Raw genomic sequence first — 17,512 nt, 5'->3', positions numbered from 1 at the left:
TCAGGGAAAGCTTCTTAGAAGAGGAGTGTATCTAAGCAGGGTTTTAAGAAATGAATCAAAGCTTGGAGTCCAAGAAAGGGGAAAAGGGAATTCCAAGCAAAGGGAATAGTTGATGCAGAGATGAGGCAGCAGGGAGCGCGTGGCAAAGTGTTCATTGATTCACTCATTCAACAAATATTGGGGCTTCCCTGGTGGCGCAGTGGTTACGAATCCGCCTGCCAATGCAAGGGACACGGCTTTGAGCCCTAGTCCAGGAAGATCCCACATGCCACGGAGCAGCTAAGCCCGTGCGCCACAACTACCGAGCCTACACTCTAGAGCCCGTAAGCCACAACTACTGAGCCCGTGTGACACAACTACTGAAGCCCACGCACCTAGAGGCCATGCTCCACAACAAAGGGAAGCCACTGCAATGAGAAGCCCGCGCACCACAACGAAGAGGGGACCCTGCTCGCTGCAACTAGAGAAAGCCCGCGTGCAACAAAAAAGACCCAACGCAGCCACAAATAAATAAATAAATATGTGACTCTTTAAAAAAAAAAAAAAAAAAATATATATATATATATATATATAGATGTGGATGGACCTAGAGTCTGTCATACAGAGTGAAGTAAGTCAGAAAGAGAATAACAAATACCGTATGCTAACACATATATGTGGAATCTAAAATAAACAAACAAACAAATAAATAATGGCTCTGAAGAACCTAGGAACAGGACAGGAATAAAGACGCAGACGTAGAGAATGGACTTGAGGACACGGGGAGTAGGAAGGGTAAGCTGGGACGAAGTGAGAGAGTGGCATGGACATATATACACTACCAAATGTAAAATAGATAGCCAGTGGGAAGCAATCGCATAGCAGAGGGAGATCAGCTCTGTGCCTTGTGTCCACCTAGAGGGGTGGGATAGGGAGGGTGGGAGGGAGACGCAAGAGGGAGGAGATATGGGGATATACATGTATGTATAGCTGATTCACTTTGTTATAACACCATATATATAAATGGTGTTATACACACCATTGTAAAGCAATTATACTCCAATAAAGATGTTAAAAAAAACCAAAACAAATATTGATGGTGCGCCTGTGACGATCCAGACATTGTGCTCTACAGATGGCTGTGGCCAGACTGGAAGGGGATGGGCTGTAGGAGGAGGCAGGGGCCAGACCACAGTGGTAGGAGTGGGGGTGGGCTTGTGTGTTTTGTAAGGGAGTCAGGACGCTGCCCTGTAAGGAATGAGCGGGGCGGGGGCGGGGCGCTGAGGAGGTTGATATCTTCTGGAAGAAATCATGGTAATGTAGGACTAGAGCATGGGAGGAGTCCTACCACGCAGATGAGGAGGCTGAGGCTCTGAGCTATGTTAGCACTTGCTCATGGACAGCTAGGTAGGCAGGAGCAGAGCCGGGCCTCTGGAGTCCCACAACCCAAGGCTCAGCCTCCTGTACCAGGTCTCTCAGCTCTCCCCCAGTCCAGCCCCACCCTCAGTCAAAATCCTGGGTCTCTGGCTCCAGTTGGCTAACTCCCTTTCTGGGTACCTCTCCTCCTCTCTCTGGACCAAAGGGCTTGGACTAACGTAGAGTCTTCCAAAGTGTGGGTCAGGTCCACCCACTGGGATGGGGGATGAGGTCAGGGAGGACGCAGACCTGGCCACAGACCATGGAACCTCAGCTCGTTTCAGGAAAGCTACTCCTTTTTGATTCTTGCTCCTGACTAAGTCAAGGAGAAGGAGAAAAGCCCATTTTTGAGGCTGGAATGTCTTTAACGCCTCTCTGGTGCTTGCTAATCTCGCTTCATAGCAAAGAGAGAGGCTACCTAGCAAGTAAAAGTTATCTAAGCTAGAACTGCTTTGTTCTCATGGAATTAATTCTTGTATTTACCTTCTGTTTTTGGAAAGCCAAAACAGAGTACAAATAGTTTCTTTTGTTAAAGTTTGGTAAAAGTGAGTTAATTTAAGCAGATGAGGTAAGAAGATACAGCAAAAGTCAGGGAGGCGGTACTAATGACCAGGCTTTAGGGATATCCTGTCTGGGGCACCTCTGACTCTTCAGTTCTGACATCAGCCATTTTTCTAGGAAACTTAGAGTTTAGGTACATGCAGTATGTGGGATCATGGACCAGGGATCGAAACCGCGCCCCCTGCAGTGGAAGAGCGCAGTCTTAACCACTGGACCACCAGGGAAGTCCCCTGTTCATCTTTTTTACTTTTTGTTTTATTTATTCATTTATGTATCTATTTATTTGGCTGCGTCGGGTCTTGGTTGCAGCACGCGGGATCTTTCGTTGCAGTGTGCAGGCTCTTCATTGCGGTGCGCAGGTTTCTCTCTAGTTGTGGTGCACGGGCTCCAGATCGCAGGCTCAGTAGTTGTGGCGGACGGCATGTGGGATCTTAGTTCCCTGACCAGGGATTGAACCCGTGTTCCCCTCACTGGAAGGCGGATTCTCAACCACTGGACCACCAGGGAAGTCCCCATCTTTCTTAAAAAGGGGGAGAATGGGACTTTCCTGCAGGTCCAGTGGTTAAGACTCCATACCCCCAATGCAGGGGGCACAGGTTCAATTCCTGGTCAGGGAATTAAGATCCCGCATGACGTGTGTGCGGCCAAAAAAAAATTAAAAATATAAAAAGGAGAAGGTAGGAATTTCACTGGGCATTTCACAATGGAATTAACTCTATTTACCGAGGAATTTCCCTCAGCACACTTCAATGCCAGCTGCAACACTCTGACCATGCCCTCCGTGAAGGTGGGGATGAGGAAGGTAGCCAATCCTGAGCCATTGTCAATGTCCTTCTCATGATTCTGGGGGTGGTCTAAGGAGGAAACTGTCTTTCTGTGTGTCCCATCTACCTGGCTGATTCCTACTCCCCTGCTGGGGAGCCCTTTCTCAATCCCCCCAGTAACCCCCAACCTGAGTCAGGGCCTCCTGTGGGATTCCAGCTTCCTTAGCATCCCAGGCACCCTAAGTCATCATTGCCTCTGTGTGTGCCTACTGTCCCATAGACGGGGAGACAGCGCCTATGTTGTCTCTACATCCCAGCGCCCAGCACAAGGTCTGTAAAAGCAGATGCTCAATAAAGCTTTGCTGAATTGAAGAGGGCACTTTTTAGTGTGCATGGTGCTGACATTAGTTCCAATCTCTCTGGGACCTTTCATGGGATTACTTTTCCTCTCTTGAGTCTCCTGAAGGGAAAGCTGCCTGTGAAGAGTAGTGAGAGGCAGGGGAAAGGTCAAGATCTAACATCAGATAGATGTGCGTTGAAATCCTGCTTTGCTGTTCAACTGATTTAGCTGAACCAGCGTATTGTTAAAGAGGATCCTAATCCCTACCACAGAGGAAGATCGGGCATGATGAATACAGGAAACAATGTGAGAAGAGCAACATCCACGGGTCAGCGACACACTTGCTTATTAAAACATGGAAGTGTTAGAACTGTAGAAAGTGCAGAAAGCCCGGACATCTGGGGGAACTCATTCTGCCCAAGGGACTGAAGCAGGGAAAGCTCTCTACTTGAGGGGACTTTTGAGTTGGGCTTTGAAGGATGAATACGAGTCCCCCATAAACAGAGGAAATTGAGATGAAAAGGCAAAGTGTCACATAGGGAGAGCACTCCCAGCCTCTACATGGAACTACAGCAAGAAGAATTTTATTAAGAAGAAAGGACTTCTCACTCCAGAGCTTGGGGACAATTCTAGTCCAGATTTGACTAAAGGTGTAAAGTGGCCCAAGAAGGGTCAAGGGCCCCTTCATCATAAGTCAGAGGCCAACTTGTCCATCCCCCTATGGCTAAGCCACCCAATTACTTTGTCCCTAAACCTGCTTCCTTTGTGCTAGAAGGGAGTCCCTCCTTAAGTGAGGAGGGGAAGAAGAAGGAGGCTCCCCTCTGATTCCTGGGTTTATAGCCAACAGTCTGGGCCCAGGGCCAAGCAGCCCCCTTCCCTCCCTCTCCAAGAGCCTGATCCCCACACTGCCTAGCTCCTTCATTTCTCCCTGCAGCCTTGATCCAGGGCAGTGATACCAAATTGGAAAATAAGCCCCCTCTCCTGGGCCAGGGAGGGACAGAAGGAGGCAGGGCCCATTTTCTAGGTCAGAACGCCTTGTCCTTGCCCTTCCTCCCCCAGCCCATGTTTTTCAAAACTAGACCTTGGGGAGAGAGGGAGAGGGGAGAGTGTGGATGCTTTTGTGTGTGTGACTGAGTGTGTATGTCTGTGTGGAGAGAGAGAGAGGGAGGGAGAGAGAACAGAGCCTGGGAGTGTGTGTGTGGCTGTGTGACTGCGTGACTACGTGCAAGAGAGACAGGGGTGTGTGTATGTGTGTGTGTGTGTGTGTGTGTGTGTGTGTGTGTCACTCCAGCAGCAAGCTGTACCTTAAAGGCACAGACCCTGCCTCTGCCCTGCTCCACTCCACCTCCACCCCAGCCAGAAACACCTCCCACCACCATCAGCTGGGAACCAGAGCCGGCCAGTCCCTAGTGACTCCTGCCCGAGAGAAGAGAAGCAAGCCCCACTCCTCGGCTGAGGCTTTGAGAGCTCAAAAACGGGTCCTATAGGAGGAAGAAGAGAGGGGCTTTATCCCTAAGGAAAGGAGGGCCTCCCAGAGGACGGGGCGCTGGTGTGGGCAGGAGGCCCAGCTCTGGGCCAAGACTGCCTGGTTAAGGGTCCCAGCTCTTCACTTACTAAGGGCGGGGTGGGTGGAAGGAGGCCACAACCTCCACACTCTCTCACAGGGCGGGGACTCGGAACAGAACTGTGCAGCAGTCCCGGATGGAGACCACGGCGTATGGGTGGTGGCAGGACACCCTCGAGGGCAGGCGAGAAGGCCCCCTCTCAGGTCAGGCAGCCTTCCTGCCATCTTGGCAGCTGGAGCGTGCAGAACCAAGAGCAGGGGTGTTTGTTTTCTTCCCACAGCAACCTGCCCCTCCCCCCATGCTCACACAGGGTTTTGGCTCCAAGGCAGGAGGTGATGGGTGGAGCATTGAGAGGCTAAGACCCGGTTTCTGCCTTGGCCTCCGACTCCCTGCCTGACCCTGGACAGGTCCCCTACCCTCTCTGGGCAGCTGCTGCTTGCTCTGTGTAATGCAGACATTGGGTTCAGAGAATCTACCAACTCTTCTGGCTCTGACATTCCCTGGTTCTGGGTCCTATGACGCATCATGCGATGAGAATATGTCTCCATTGGAAGAGGATCAGAAATTACCCAGCCCTGAATCCTCCTGGCCCTATCCCAGAACCACAAAAAAGCAGGGTGCGCTTAAGTGCCCATGAAAGTTTCCTGGTCCACCTCCTCCATTTCACAGGGGAGGAAACTGAGGCTGGGAGGTGGAGGATGAAGGTAATGATTTGCCCGAGATGTACAGGGACTGGGAGCCCAAGCCAGGACTGGAGCCCTGGTCCCCTGGTCAAAGGGGGTTCCTCCAGCTACTCCGCTGAGCCCGAGTCGCCAAAGAGGCAGCAGGAGCCGGGAGGTCGGGAGGTCCGGAGGAGGAGGAACAGCTGGGGGTGCCGCTCAGCCGCCCCACCGCCCCGCCGCCCCGGCCCCGCGGGCCCCTTCCGGCCCCTCCCCCAGCCTGCGCACCGTCCTGCCACCTGCTCCCCCGCCCGCCGGGAGGGGCTGCCGCCCCCCCCCGTCCCCATGGCAACGCGCGCCCCGGGGCCGGCCGCCCTGGCCTCCTTGCCGCGGCGCAGCCCATCTGGCCCCAAGCCTTCCCCAGCTGGGTCGCCTGAGGCCTCGGCCGCCCAGGGACCCTCACAACACCCCAGGGGCCGGAGACCAGGGCTGGAGCGACAGCACTCATACTACCCATGCCAGCACCTGGGCTGGCTGCTGGGTTCATCCTGATGGGTCAGAAGCCACCCTGCCCTGCAGGACCTCACGTTCCAGAGAGAACCCTCCCCAAAATATCCACCCAGTGTGGCAGGAGAGACAGCCACGGGATTAGAGGACAGCTTTCTGGAGCCAGCCACCCTGGGCTCAGATCCCCCAGTAGTGTGACCCTAAACAATTTACTGAACCTTTTCTCCATCTGAAAAATGGAGGTGATCACAGAACCTGCCTCAGAGGGTAGTGTTGAGGGTTAAATGGTTCAATAAAGAAAAATACATGGAGTTAGCACTCAATAACTATCAGCTGCTGTTATCACTGCAGGTGCAAGCACAGCAAGCGATCTGGAGCCCAGGGTAAGGGACCTAACCCGGCCTGGGGGGGGGCGGGTGTTGGCTTTTAGTCTTAAGGGCACTAAGACAGGAGCCGCTGAGGAGTCTGAACAGAGGCATGACATGTCCCTTGTTTTCTTAGACATCACTCTGGCTGCCATACATTCAGTGGCTTGGAGGGGCCAGTGGTCCTTTTGAGAGATGGTGAGGCCTGAACAAGGGGAGATGCAAGGTCAATGGAAGGTGGGGACGGATTCATGGCTGTTAAGGAAGTAGACATGGCAGGATGGTGACCTGTGGACAGATGTGGCTAGACAGGGCAGAGTTAAGGATGGCCATGGACACTCAGGCAGTTGCTTTGGGCACTGGGAGGGCAGCAGGGCCAGAAGAGGGGCAGGTCTGGGGTTGGGGAGGAAGATGATGGGCTGTGAGTGTGGAACAAGGGCGCAGGAGGTACTGCCCAGCTTGAGAACATTTGACTTGGGAGCCAAGACACCTGGGCTGGAGAGACCAGCGTAGGAGACACCAGTGCCTGGATGGTAACAAAGAGGCAGCAGCGGGTAAGGACCCTCACCAGGCCACATCCTCTTGCACAAAGAGGACTTTTGCTTCATGATTGAATTCTAAGCTTTGTTTCCCTGGGACCAAGTAGAATCTGACCAAAAGAAATTCAGAATTTTGACCCAAATTCTATATGTGCCATTATCTCTTTCTGAGGTTGTGGGGTATGGGAGGGGCAAGAGAGTCCAAGGAGATAGCAGGTTGTGCTGAGCTGTCCCAGCTCTGTCATATAGCAGCTGTGAGATCTTAGGCAAGTCTCCTTGCCAGCTGGGTCTCCTCTTAGCTACCTCCTTTGCAGGGTTATTGTGAGAATTAAACAGGTTTCTGGACATAAAGCTCCCGGCGTGGCCTCTGGCCATCGTTGTTAAACATGCAAATTCCAGGAACTTCTCTAAGACCCAGGAATATGAATTTCCATGGGGGAGGGGGGGTTGGGTCTGGGAATCGGCAGGCAAAACTGGCCCATCATTGGATCAAAGCTTCTAACTACCACCCCGGGACTTCCTTGGCAATGGTCCCTCCATAGGGCAGTCCACCCCTAACACTTGCGGCCTGGGACAAGAGCTCAAATGGCAGGCCACCTGCCAGGTTCCTCCTTCTCTCCCCACCTGCTTCCTCCCTTCTGCAAGAGTCCTTGTGTTCAGACCTGGGGACTCAGCCCCATGTCCAAGCTCGCAGGGGCACCTCCCCTCCACCCCCGCAAACAGGTTCCTTGTCCACCCCTCAGGCCTAGGGTTGCATACACCTGGAGCACGGTCCACTGGGAGGACAGACCCAGGTCCTGGGAGTGGGCTCAGGATGTTTCGGGCAGGGAATTCCAGATCCCAAGTGGGCATGTCCCCTTGGCCCCAAGTACACCTCACCTTGCAGGGAGGAGTGGGGCTGGAGGAAGGCAGAGGGGAGCCCTATATAACAGAGTTCAGAGCAGAGGCCCAGCTGCCCAGGTCTGTGGGCTCCCCTGACTCAGTTTCTATCAGCCTTTCCCACCAAGGCCCTCTGGCCAGCCCAGTGGTTCGCAACAGCCAGATCATGGAGGCTACAGTCATTTGTCCATCTGCCTGCTCCCTGCCCAGCTGAGGTCACCTCAGACTTTGCTTCCAGCCTCTGCTGACCCTGAGAAGTATGGGGTTCTGAGGCCTCCCACATAGCTACCTTGTGGGCCATCACAGCCTGTACATGACCAGTCCCTGGCTTGTCATGGGAGGTTCTATTATTGTTCTCCTTTATTAAAATAAAAATTTTTTTAATTTTTATTTATTTGGCTGCGTCGGGCTTTAGTTGTGGCGCAAGGGATCTTCGTTGTGGCCTGTGGGATCTTTTCAAGTTGTGGTGCATGGGCTCTTCGTTGCGGTGTGCACACTTCTCTAGTTGTGGCACGGGCTCAGTAGTTATGGTGCGCGGGCTTAGTTGCCCCGCAGCATGTGGGATCTTAGTTCCCCAACCAGGGATTAAACCCTCATCCCTTGCATTGGAAGGTGGATGCTTAACCACTGGACCACCAGGGAAGTCCTTGTTCTCCTTTAAAAATGAGGAAACAGGATCAGAGAAGGCAAAGGAGCAACTAGTATTATAGAGCACCTACTGAATGCCAAGCGTGAGGTAGGTGTTTTAAAGACATGACCACCCAATGCCCCTGTCAGAATTATACCCAATTTACAGGAGAGGACACTGTGGCTCGGGAAAGAGAGGTAACCAGCCCAGGGTCACCCAGTTGGTAGGAGGCAGAGTGAGAATTCAGACTCAAACTGGTCAGACCCCCGAGCCCAGACCCCAGGGATACATAGTAGGCCTTCAGTAAGTCTTGCCAAGAGGAGCTAAGGTTGATTGGAAACCTGGGCCTGCAGTCTCCTGTGAGGGCCACGGAATGTGAGGAATGTCCACCCCCAGGTCCAGGCCCTGGGCAAAGTGACCTTTGGGGAGATAAAGTCGAATTCCAGTACTCAGGAGACCAGCAGAGGCAGAGCTGGGAGAGCTGGGGTGGTACTGCCAGGGACCAGGGCCAGCTGCAGCTGGGCACCGGCCCCCTGAGCCAGTAGTTACAACTGGGGCATGTGATGGGGGACACTGCCATACCCCTGCCCCTGCTGTTACCTCAGTTGGAATCTCCTTTCTCCTACTTTGCCAATGACACCTCAGTCACTATGCCTCTAACTGTGTCCCCAACTGTCACCTAAGCATTTCTACTTGGAGGGCCCTGGGGAATCTCAGCCATAACTGTCCATAACGAAACTCACTGTGCTCCTTGACTTCTTCCCACCAAACTCCCCGGGAACGCCACCTCCCTGCCCCAACTTGGTTGCTCAGATGTCAGGGTGCTAGCCTTGCCTCTCCCTTCTCCTCCTCACTCCATCCAAACTCAATCTCCTAACGTCTCTACCCTCTCCTTACTGACTCTGGCCTCCAGTCTCAGACCCTCCAACCCATCTCCCTGTGGCAGTCAGTGCAGAGTTGCCAGATACAGAAAATAAAAATATAGAACTCTCAGTGAACTTAGAATTTCAGATAAACAATGAATAATCTTTTTAGTATAAGTATGTCGCAAATATGGCATGGGACCTATTTATACTAGAAACAAACTGTTGCTTATCTGAAATTCTGAAATTTACCAGGCATCTTGTATTTTACCTGCCAACCCTAAGCCAGCTTGTACTTCACCACGTAAAACTCTCCAGTTGTGTCCTGGGGGCAGAGAATGGAGAAAACTCCCATGTTTGGAGCACTTTTTCTGCACTGGTCCTTCTCTGCCAACCTTCAGCTACCTTTCAATTTTCAGAAGTCACCTCCTCCAGGAAGCCTTCCAAAGAGTTGTAGGCTGGGTTAGGGGCTGCTCTGTACAATTAGAGGCCCCCATACTTCCCTTATCAGAGCCCTAAGTGCACTGCTGTCTCCCATCAGTAAGAGGTCCATGAGACCAGCACCTTGTCCTTTTGTTCACGGTGTTCCCCAGCCTCTAGCACCATGTGTGGCCCCAAGAATAACTGCTGTGGAACCCTGGCTAAGCCCACTGCCTTCTCTGGGCCTCAGTCTCTCTAGCCAGATGAGACAAGTTCCTCTAAAACAGCCTGTGAGGCTCCTCCCAGCTCTGATGCCTGCCCATTTCGGCCACCCTGCACTTTGACCCTGGAGATCATGGGCAGGGGTGGCGTAGGGGACATCTCTGGACTCAGCTGGGAAGACCTGAAGACCAGCCCCATCTCTGCCTGTTTGCTGCCTCAGGCAAGTTCCCCACCCTCCCTCAGCCTGACTTTTCTCCTCTGCCAGGCTCTATGGAGGAGGGGGGGTGGGTGGAGAACACACCGCCTGCCTGTAGGGTTGTTAGGAGGTTGAAGTCAGAGAGGTCAGAGAGGTAAGGCCTGCAGCACAGAGCCAAAGCCGGCACTTTGGAGGCCCTCAAAGAACACCAGGTTCCTGCCTGCTCTTCCCATTCAACTGGAAGGCCTAAATGCCCAGGAGGGACTCAGGCAGTGGGGGCCGCAGGAGCTCCAGGGGGAGGTGGGAGGGAGAAGCTGGGCTGGGAGCATTCAGGCAAGACTTTAAATCTGGTCTTCAATTTATTTATTTATTTATTTTTAAAGGGCCTGAGCATCTTCCCTGAAAGACTCAGAAATCAATCCAGCCCAGCAGAGGGGGCCAAGTTGAAGTCAATCAATCTCCCACTCCTTTGTGGGAAGGGGGTAATTTTTCAGCCTAAGTGGAAGGCAGGGAATATGTGGGTGTAGGGGGAGCAGACTTGGGAGACCTGGGTCCAGGCAGACACCAAGGTGGGGGGCTTTCGCAGCCTTAGAGCTCCAACAATCTCCTCTGGACTCCCCAGGCCACCCCAAATAAACATGCAGCTTGAGTGAGAACAGGGTGCTCACTGGCTTCAAGACAAGCTCATCCCCCACCGCCATTCCAGTCCCCTTTTGAGTGGTGGACCCAAGAGGTGGGGAATTCCTGGCAGGTCCCGGGGCCACCCAACTCTAGGACCCGCTCTTCTAGTGCTTGGACAGGGCCTTCCCAAGGACACTTTGGGGCAAGGAGAGGGACGCTCCCTTCCAGGACAGTCTGGGGTTCTTGGGGGTGAGACAGCAGTGAGTAACTCAAGAGCTATGAGCCGCCATGAAATGAATTCTTGCCTCTGAAGAGGAATCTGAAGACAAGGCTCTCTCATGCCACCTCCTTCTCCTCCAGTTCCTGCTCCCCGGCCCATCTCTCCCAGCCTCTGCTGAACTAGCTTCCTGTGGCCCATCAGTCAGGCCTGATCTGATCTCAAGACCAAAGAGGCAAGAGGAGGCAGGGAGGGAGGGAGGAAGAAATGAAGGGAAGGAGGGAGTTGGCCTCCAGGGAACCCCAGTCAACGCAGCTCACCATTGCCGCCACGGTCTCCTAGGGCTCCAACCACCCAACATGGCAGAACCTATTGTACAGGGGAGCAAACTCAGCCTCCAAGAGCCTCGACATCGTGACAGACACACAGCTGATAAGGAGCCAGCCTTCAGCCTAGGTTTCCAAGGTGAAACCCAGGTGCTTCAACCGACCCCAAGGAAGAAGAGAGGCTCCCACATCCTGAGGCTGTGAGGCTTAGGTCTTTCGGGTCTGAAGCCAGTCTGAGCAGGCAGGAGGGCTGGACTGGCCGGTCCCTGTCCCAAACAGGCTCGGTGGCCTGAGGCAAGTTACTTCACATTTCGGAAGATCCCTTTGTCCAGTTAAAATCTGTCCTGGAGTGACCTTTGCCCTCAAGGGAAAGGGGATAGGTTCCTGGGCTTTGGAACTGGACTTGATTTCAAATTCTGGTTCTGCTCTTTCCTAGTTGAGCGGCCAGGGACAAGTCACTGCCCTCCTTGACCATCACTGCCCACCCCTGTGAGATGGAGTGATGAGACCATTACGTGGGGTTTTTGGAACATTGGGAGAGCACAGTGCTCAGCACCTTTGAGGGCTCCACAGCTGGTGGGCGAGGGGTGGAGAGAACCCAGTGAGAAAGCCTAGTGACTGTGATGTGTGGGACCCAGGCCTACCAAGTTCCCACCTCCTTGCTATGGGACCAGACAAGTGGCTTTCCCCCCACAAGAGGCCAAAGCGCTCTTGGACCTGGGAGGGCAGACTAGAGACTCATTCGTCTGACCTTTCATGCTCTTGGACCCTCAGAGAACTTACGCAGTCCTGGCCTGTGCACATCCATCCTGCTCTGTCCTTCCCCATGCTGGCCCAGGCTCTAGTCCCACCCTACTCCCAGAACAAAAGGGACATTTGACATTCTTTGTCCTGTGCAGTCTCATTCTCTGAGTGTAGGACCTACCAGGCCTTGCAGCTGGGACCTGCCGCCTCCCCACTTCCCCCAAGTACCCCCCTCCCCCCCAGTCCTGGCCCAGCTCTCCCAGGAGTCTAGAGGAGAGGGAGGGAGGGAGGGAGGGTCCTTAAAGGAGCAGTCTGCTCTCAGAAAGTACCCACCCCCACCATCAGAACTGGCAGGAAGGAAACCAAGTGGGGGAGGGGGACAGGAGAGGTGTCCAAGGAGATTACCGGCATGTGACTTGTTTGGGATTGGAGAGGGGCCTAAACTGGGGCTAAAACCTACTCTTCTCCTGGCTCCCACCCAAGGGCTCTTTCCATTAAACAGTTTTTTTTAGTATCTTTTAAAGGAAATGGTCCCAACCCTGCCTTGATTTGCTGTGTGACCTTGGGTTAGTTCCTTTCCCTCTCTGGGCCTTGGTCTCCCTTGTATAAAAGAAGAGAAGGAACTGGAGGATTTCTCACATGAGAGATTTCCTTAGCCAGACCCTGGCCAGGTGCTGGAATACCAAAGACAAGTCATGCCCCCAGAATCTAGTCCTAGGATTCCACCAGCAAGAGTCACAAAATGACTTTTAAGGTAAAAGCAATATGTTTCCATGAAAATAGGACCACCACCACCCCCCATCCCCACTGCCAAATGGTAGAACAGAACTAGCCTCCCTTCCCTCAGACTGATACAGTCCTGTAAAGACCTCCAAAGCTGCCCCCGCCCCTTCATCTATCAATAGGCTTGAGAGACAAACCGAATAGTGTTCTCCTTTTACAGAAAATAAGGCACACAGAGGACAGGCCCCGACCCGCCCTGGGAGCTGGTGTCTGGAAGTGATGCCTGAGCACGGAGCCCAGTGGAGAGAGATGGGCGATGGATATTCTGGTCGAGGGACCCAATGAGCAAGGGAGAGGCACTGACACAAGTTGCTGCGGTTCCTTTGGCTGGAGCTTGGGGTTTGCCGGAGGAGAGCAGAAAGAGGAGGCTGGAGAGGGGCTTGGCCGCCCGGCTTAGGAGTTTGTCCTCTGGGTGCTGAGTAGCTAAGGTGGGATTTTATACCCGGCGGTATTTGCTCACCACTGCTGTAGTAAAGGGAATGAATGGTGGGGGCCCAGACAGAGACCAAGGGACAGCTGCACACACAGGTACCTTCTGACAAAGGGGCCCGAGGAGCCTCAACACGCCAGGGGGGAGGGGGAATGGAGCAATTACTCCCGGGAAAGAGGGGAAGTGAGTGGGGAGATGAAGCAGGGGAGAGGAAATGAAAGATTAAGCGCATAAAGGCCATAAGGCTCAGAAACGTCCAGGCTGGATGGATTCCCGGTTTATAGATACATTTATGTTCTAGGATGCCCAGCCAGGCCTGATACCCCTGCAAGAGCAGCCACCCAGGGAGGCAAGGGGACACGGGGCTGGAGGACAGCCCTCATGCTGCCGTGCTCCTCTCTTGCCCCCTCCCCTTCACCTACCTCCAGCTCCTCCAGGCTGGCTGACAGCCCAGCTGGAAGCAATTGTGGGAGCCTCCAGCCTGGAGAGCTGCATCCCACAAAGGGCCCTGGGAAATAGCAGCCCGCACCCCAGACAGCCTGCAGCCCCCTCCCCCCCCTACAGACCCCTGCCCGGAAATTTAAAACAACTGCTCTACACAGTCTTAAATCCTCCAGGAAGGAGCTGGAGTTGGCAGGAGGGAAGCATGAGGCTGGCCAGGGCCCTGCCTGGAACTCCCTCTCTCTCTGCTCCCACCCTGAATTCCCCCGAAAGACTACCTCCCACCTGCCCCGCCCCCAAAGTCTTGCCATGGGCTTCCCAGGTCCCGGGCTTCCTATGCTGGTGTTCATTGCGGGGTACCGCAGCTGCAGCCTGTCGGAATCACCAAGTGGGCTGTGAGCACCCAGAGAACAGAATGGTCCTGAGCCTGCTTGTCCCCAGCATCGGGTCCACCACAGAGCGGACTGCACAGTGTATACATGCAGAATGAACAGATGAAGCCACCATGTGACCGTGAGCCATTGCTTGGCTCTCTGGGACTCAATTTCCTCATCTATCAGATGGGCACGATAACTTTTTAACCCAGTCTACTTTCCAGAGTTGTGAGAGTTAAGTGAGACTCTTTATGCAAGATTTTATGAACCGCGAAGCTGCTGAGTCACAATGATTCAGTTCTCGCCTCCCTGGCCTCAATTTGCTCATCTGTAAAATGCGGGCCTGAGTTAAGTGCTAGCTAGGGTCTCTCCCAGCTTTGATATGATATTCTGAGACTTTCGCCAGTGATGAGGATGCCCAAACTTTCTTAGGTTCCTTAAATATCGGCTGGGTGGTAGGGGAAGGGAAGAGGGTGAGGTGACAGGGTTTAGAAGGGCACTATGTTAGTTCTGGCTTGGGCCCTGACTTGCCGCATGGTCTTCTCTGGGCCTTAGTTTACTTCTCTGTAAAATGGGTGTGCGTGGACACAGGATGCCTGAAGTGACCTCTAGCACTCAAGTTCTATGATGACAGGACATTATCCAGAGGACAGTGGAGACCTACTGATGGGCTTTGAGCAGGACAGTGGCATATACTAAGAGTCGTATTTCAGAGCACTCACTCTGGCAGTGGTATGGTTTATGCGTAGAACGGTGAGGAGTCTGGGGTCTGAAGACCTGGAAGGGGGCCACTGCCTTTGCACAGGCAGCAGGAGATAGCAGCCTCCATGCCTTTCCTCAGCCCCAGGCCTGGGCTGCCCTGCCTCTTCGCGATATCTCCTGCTTTTTAAAACTCACCCATCTTTACGACACAGTTCAAGGACCACCTTGTCTATGAGGGCTTCTCAGATTATCTCCGATGCAGTTAATGAACACCTCCTCTGCCATCCAGTTTCCTAGCTTTGCGTACCTTCATCATGGGATGTTTGAATTATTGGTGTGTGTGTGTTTGTGTACATGCATGTGTGTGCACTCTTGCCTGGGCTGTGAGCTCCTGAGGTCAGGGTGGGTTGCCCCGTCCCTTCCCATATCATTTCCAGCACCCATCACCTGGCTTGGCCCAGAGGAGGTGCTCAATACATGCAGAGGACTGAGGATGTCAGAACATCCTACTCCCTGAGTCCACCTACAGGGTAGGAGACTGGGCTTCAGCCCCAGCTTAACTGCTAACAGCCCTGTGACCATGGGCCAGTCACTTCTCCTCTCTGGATAAAGGTCCCTTTTGGCCACATGGGAATTATCTCCATTGTTCATTCTCAAGTCAGGACTCTGAAGGGAGGGACCATCCTTGGGCTTCTTCCCTGGCACCTCCCCTCACTCAGCATTTCCTTTTCTGTGCCCTGGATTACAGTGAGCTGTTACAAGTATGACTCCCACTGGAACGTGAGCTCACTGAGAACCTCACCCCTGGGTCCTGCACAGCGCTCTCTGCTCGCTCAGGGGGTGCTCAACAAGTCTGTATAAATGTCCACTCCTTGGTCCCAAGAGAGGGTGCATAGTAGGGTCTCCATAAACAATGATGTGAGATCAAATGTGCACCTTTGCAGGAGGCCAGGAGCCTTCATTGCCCAAGCCCCACCGCAGCCCTGCCTCTGTCCACCCACTCTCCTGCCCAGCCGTCCACCTGAGAGGTGTGGGGAAAGGGTGCTGTCAGGAGATGGATCTTCAGCCAGCACTGCTCTGCCCCAGGCAAGCCCTGCTCCAAACTCAGCCAGAAACCCCCTCCCACTCCCCCGCCCCCATGGGCTGGGACAGACCTCAGCCAGCAGGCCTCCCAGCTTTGATCAATACAGGGCAAGCAGCCAAGACGGCTGCAGGCTCCATCCTCCCAGGAGGCCCCGAGCTCAGCCGGGGTCACATGGGGGAGGGGGCTGCAGCCTGGCTCAGGGACTCCGGGGGGGGGGGGGGGGGGGGCGGGGGGGGGGCGGGGCAGGGCAGGGAAGAGCAAGAAAGGCAGGCATCACTCACAGAATCATTCATTCCTTCACCCACTCACTCACTCCTCTGCCCACATATGTTCAGTCCACAAATATTTAGTGAGCATCAACTATGCACCAGACACTGTCATCGGCACATGGGGACACTGTGAGGACAAGACAGCAGCTTTTGTGGAAATGAATGTTCTAGTGGGGAAGAGAGACAACAGATGAATGAACAAAAATAAGAGGTAGTTTCAAAAGGTGATAAAAATAAAATAGGGTAGGGTGACAGATCGGGGCAGCATTGCCCATGTTGGCCAGGGAGGATGCTTAGCTGAAACTGGAATGCTGATGAGATGCCCACCAGGTGGCTCAGATCAGACTCCCGAAAGCAGATGCTGAGATGGAGATTTGCATTCAGGCAGCTTGCTGGGTTGCTCAAGGCTGGACATCTATGGGCCAGGGAGGGAGGCAGTGCAGATTTAAGGGAGAAGCTGGGCTACGTACGCTGCAGTCACAGCAAAGGCCTCCGCTCACCCCATGGATCAAGGAGCGAGGATGTCCCAGCTCCAGGCAACCAGGACGGGCCTTTGTACCCTCACACCGACCAGTCATTGGGTAGCTGCCCCCAGGAAGGGGCAAGACTTTCAGCAAGCCAGCTGTCTTCAGCAGTCATTACCGGAGTTTCAACTGCCAGCTGCTGCCAGCAACAGTCTCAGCAGCTGGGGGAATGAGGACCTCAGCCCCGAAGCGAGACATGGGGGGCACACCTCAGGATCCACTAGGCGGGCCAAGATCTGCAGGAAGAACATTCCAGACAGACGGCACGAGTGCAAACTCCCTGAGGTGGAAGCGAGCTTAGCCTGACTGAGGCACAGAAGGAAGTCCAGCGTGCCTGAGTGAAGGGGGCGTCACAGGACAGCAGTCAGAGAGGCAGGCAAAGGCCAGTCCAGAAGGGCCTTGTGAACCGTGGGACTTTATCCTAAGTGTAAAGGGTCACCCCGGGAGGGCTTTAAGAAGAGAGCGATCTGATAATTACCTATTAACACTACCCAGGCTTCTGGGTGGAGAAGGGGAGGGCAGGGAGGTGGGCGGGGAGAGCAGTTGGGAAGCTGTGGGAGGGTCCAGGTGAGAGCCGCTGGTGGTTTAACTATGACGGGCGGGCGGGAGTAAGCTACTCGCCGGGACTGGGCAGTGCTGGGAAACTTCCAGAAACCTCTGGGAGGCGGGGAGGTTCTGAGCAACAGAAGTGTTGCAACTCAGAAGTGTTGCTATTGGAACAAGATAAAGCCACTACTCATCCATTCGTTTATCTAAAACATGTATTGATTGGGTATCTGCTCTGCTGGGGACTATGCTAGGAGTTGGGATTACAGCAGTGAAAAGTACAGCCATGGTTCTGACCTCACGACGCTTACCGTCTGCGGGGGGTGGGGGTGGGGATGAGTAGAAAGCCAAACAAGGAACTAATTGCTGTTGGGATCAGTGCTCTGAAGAAAAATCTGGATTTCCTCCTGTAAGCAATGGGGAGACATTGATGAACACTGATGCTTTAAACTTTTTTATGTTTTGTGGGGTTTTTTTTAAGTCTACTTACAAACAGTAGATTGTCCAAATCTTAAATGCAATTCTTAATGAATTATAACCACCACTCA

General features: G+C 53.6%; 1 protein-coding gene across 1 annotated transcript in view; it reads right to left on the bottom strand.

Moving 5' to 3' along the window:
- The window catches only part of ACOT11 (acyl-CoA thioesterase 11), a 107,094-nt gene extending 90,478 nt beyond the window's left edge, over nucleotides 1–16,616 (bottom strand). The window contains exon 1 of the mRNA XM_065883487.1: nucleotides 16,537–16,616. Coding sequence (XP_065739559.1) covers nucleotides 16,537–16,616 — 80 coding nt within the window. The remainder of the gene's footprint in view (nucleotides 1–16,536) is intronic.
- Between the last annotated feature and the right edge of the window lie 896 nt (nucleotides 16,617–17,512).

The sequence above is a fragment of the Phocoena phocoena genome, chromosome 1, assembly GCF_963924675.1.
Source record: "Phocoena phocoena chromosome 1, mPhoPho1.1, whole genome shotgun sequence".
NCBI classification, from domain to species: Eukaryota; Metazoa; Chordata; class Mammalia; order Artiodactyla; family Phocoenidae; genus Phocoena; species Phocoena phocoena.
This window is presented reverse-complemented; position numbering and strand designations above follow the sequence as displayed.